Here is a 3,758-nt window from a genome sequence, read left to right on the forward strand (position 1 = left end):
TAAGGTACTAAATATAGCTGTGGTGAAACAATGTCAGATGACAATGTTGAAAATAAGAAATGTTTAACTTTGGTTTTGTACCATGTTTCTGCACTGTTACCCCACTCCCTCCAACTCATCCACCTTGTTAGGGATTGATGTGCAATGTGTCTAGAGCCTTGAAACAGATAAATATGTTTTATAATTTCACAGTAAATAAACATAAGCATCGCAACAGGGAGGTGTTACATTGCCTGAATATCAAGCCTTCACAATTTGCATAAATATACACTCCCTCTGGGAACCTTTGTCATATCGACTTACATCTTTGTAACAAATGGGGAAAGTGACACGTGCTGTAAAGCAGTCTGCATAGTTCTAGTTTTTTTATGTGGCAGGGTTACTGCCATCCTCTTCAAAGTAAGTCGAGGTATAATTACAAAATTTATGAAAATGTTTTATTTTTGAAGGTTGCAATGTTACTTAGTGTTGGTTTAAAAGCAAAGTCCACAAAAACACAAGTATTTCAAAGCTCCAATTGAAAAAATACAGCAACTGTGTCCTCTGTTTAGCCTTCCTGTTATCTGCTGAAAGTTTTGCTCTCTCAACCTCAATAAAGCAGCAGTTTAAGAAATGTCAACATTTTTTATTTTATATAGGTTCTTACATCTCACAGTTTAAAGAACCTCAAAGATACTGAATAGAGCTAAATTTGGGCCTTTTTCACTCAGCCTCTAAACTGGCCATTTAATAGAGCTGTAGATCAGTCAGTTCTACTCAACAGCAGGTTTCTCTGTGCATATGTTAGTGTTCTCTTCTAATTATTGGACATGATGATCGTTTAAGACTTTATAGAATAAGGTAAAGGATAAAACTCTCAGTAATAAAACAAAGCAAGTTTTTCAGTTTAACTGGGTAGTTACAATTTGATTAAAAATTAACATCCAACAAAAATTAGCTTTTACTTTCCAAACGGAAGCCGGACAACAAAATGGACATTTAAATAAATAAATGTATAATTTCTTAAAATACTAGATATTCCTGACTAATAATGACCTTTAAATGTTTTGCAGACAAGTTTGAAGATGTTTGTTCCCAAACATTTTAAATAGAAAATGCTCAGATAAATCATACTTTAGACACTAGAACATTGACAAAAATGTGAACCTATCCTTTGAGCCGTTCTTCAGGTGTTGTGAGAAATATTCGGTGTTAAATAAACTTATCCAGTGAGAAACATTTACGAGAACAATATTCTATCAGGTTTGCTCAGTGTACCTTTTTTAACATGTTAGTAGAAATGTTGAGCTGCATGAAAAGGAGAGGAGGCACAGTGATCTCTTAATAACAGAGTTAAGGTCTCCTAAGCATCAAATACATCTTCAAGTTTTGTTTTGCAGTGCAACATTTTTCATATTTTTGCCTTATCTAATAGGTAAAGTTGCCAAAAATAATGCTAACAAAACAGCTGAAATATGTTCGTATAGAACTCAAAGTTTTTTAGCCCTATTGAATATCTCAGAAAAGTCTGTAACTAAAACATAAACGTCAAATCTGAACTGAATTATCTTAAAATATGTTCAGATTCAGAAAAGCAGTTTTTTAAATGTTGATACTTTTGTTCTGCAAGTAGATTATTAAAATAAAATTAGTCAGTCGTTTTTTTCCAATTAGTTATATCTGACAGTCTGCTTTTTACACAAAAATTATCTTAACCCATCTTTTTATGTGTATAGTTTTGTATTCTCAAAGAGGAAATACACTTCGTACAGCTATTTAGAAAAAATTAATTATTAGATTATTAATTATTATTAGGCCTGTAAAGTGAACTGCTATAAAACTTTAAAGTTGAGTTTGAGTTGTAACTTATATAAAAAACTCTATTAAATAGAGATTCCTCTTGATATGTTAGGTAGCACAATAAGAATTAAGTCTAGAGCTTCTAGGAATGTATTCGTCTAATAAAAGGCATTGAAAGTTCAAAATGAAGTAAATAAAGAAAGCAAAGTAAGCATTTTTCACATTAGTTTTCTTAAGATGCTGCACATAGATGATTGTTTTTCTCGTTTCTTAGACAGTAAATTTGATGCTTTGTGAAAACCAGTATACTTTCCAGCTGTCACTTTGTGCAACCTCTACCATACACAGAGAAATTAAATGAGAAAAAAGCAGAGATTAGTTCATGCCTGCAACTCAGAATAGAGGGTCTGACCATTAACCCCTTAGAATCAACTGTTCATTGATTGCAGAGCTTAGCATGTTTGCTGCATGCAAAGCCATTCTGAGGAAACCTCAAACGAATCAAAATGTGACATTATTCATACCTGGATTGGGCATTTACTTCAATCTTTCCCATGATTTATCAAAATAATACCTTGGACATTCTTAGTGACTTGAAATGCAATTAATGCTGTTCCCACCCACCACAATTTAACACCACAAACTTTAGTTTTTCCTCCAAGCCCTAAGCAAAGTGAGTGCAAGAAAGCATGAGCATCCAGAGAAAGGGCGAGAAAAAGACCCAATGAAAGTTGATTTTTGGGTTCATCACCTTCCATGTAGAAGGTGCCCTCAACAGCCTTTTTTTTTTTTTTTTTTATAAACCTTGCTTCTGTTTTTAAAATTTGCACCTTTCTATGGGCTCAGAAAGACAGCAGTCTTGCAGCACCAGTGAGGATTAAGAGAAGCTAATGTGAACAGAAGAAAGAATTACCACAGAACTGAGGTCACTCTAATGGAGAAAATAAAAATACAAGACATAATGAATGAGGTTACATGCAAAAGTTGGTGACAATGAATATACGCAGTTGAAAATATATATAAAAATGAAAATAAAAAGCCTCTACTATAAAAACCCCTTCATTTCCAGCTCTGAGTTTCAAACACCAGGACAGGCCTCCAAGAGATCGAATTGTGAACCCTTTGAAATCTCAGGGGATCAGAGGGTTTTCAAGTAGATCTAATATAAAGCTAAATGCTTCTAGTGGAAAAAACTGACTACAGCACTAAAATATGACAGAAAGCGTTAATAATAATGATGATGATAATGAGCGCTTCTTACCTCTGCATTGTAGAACTTTGTCTTCACATCCAGCGGCTTTAAGACCTGATTGAAAATGGATTGAAAACTAAAAGCTGAAGCTTTTTCACAATTTGCTTCCATTGGAGAGAACAAGAAATGAGATCTACTAAAACACAAAAACAAATCCGGCTAATTCTAAGCCTTAAACCTACTCTACGAAGAGAGGAAGGCTTCGGTTTATTCCCAAAGTGAGGAGTGATGACTATAAGTGGGGAAGGGTGATTGCATTTGCACTGCTGTGGGTCTGTGGCATTTCTCGAGTCTCCTCAAAGGCCAAACCTGATTTTCCCACAACCAATCTAACGAGAACACACAGATGTACATCTCACCTGGAATTTGAAGAACTTCCGAAAATAGAGCTTCTCTCCAAACTGAGAGGTGTAGCTGACGGCACACACCAAGCTGTCGGGAGAAAGAGAGCCAGAATTCAAAGCCAGAATTGTTTACTAGAGAAGTAAAGTGCCTCTTTTTAATTATTCATAGTTTATAACAACAAACCTCAATGTTCTTCACTGGAATCGTGACAGCCCAACGCAGAGGGTAACTGTACACTGTAAGTATTTAGGAAAATCTCTTCCAACTCCCTTTGCAAAAAGGCTAAAGCTCCATCAGATTATACAGAGCTCATGACTAACCACAAATTCTAAATGAGATTTTTTATCTAGACTTAAACGCGCATATATATATATATATATGT

At 34.6% G+C, this 3,758-nt stretch overlaps 1 protein-coding gene across 2 annotated transcripts in view; it reads right to left on the minus strand.

Moving 5' to 3' along the window:
- trappc13 (trafficking protein particle complex 13) overlaps window positions 1-3,758 on the minus strand; it is a 12,428-nt gene that overhangs the window by 3,708 nt on the left and 4,962 nt on the right. The window contains exons 6-8 of one of the 2 annotated variants that reach the window (XM_015387516.1): window positions 3,391-3,463; window positions 3,041-3,085; window positions 2,693-2,710 (exon numbers count right to left, since the gene is read on the minus strand). In XM_015387516.1, coding sequence (XP_015243002.1) covers window positions 2,693-2,710; window positions 3,041-3,085; window positions 3,391-3,463 — 136 coding nt within the window. The remainder of the gene's footprint in view (window positions 1-2,692; window positions 2,711-3,040; window positions 3,086-3,390; window positions 3,464-3,758) is intronic. The other variant, XM_015387517.1, reaches the window with a different exon arrangement.

The sequence above is a fragment of the Cyprinodon variegatus genome, unplaced genomic scaffold (genome assembly GCF_000732505.1).
Source record: "Cyprinodon variegatus isolate N-32 unplaced genomic scaffold, C_variegatus-1.0 Scaffold397, whole genome shotgun sequence".
Taxonomy (NCBI): domain Eukaryota; kingdom Metazoa; phylum Chordata; class Actinopteri; order Cyprinodontiformes; family Cyprinodontidae; genus Cyprinodon; species Cyprinodon variegatus.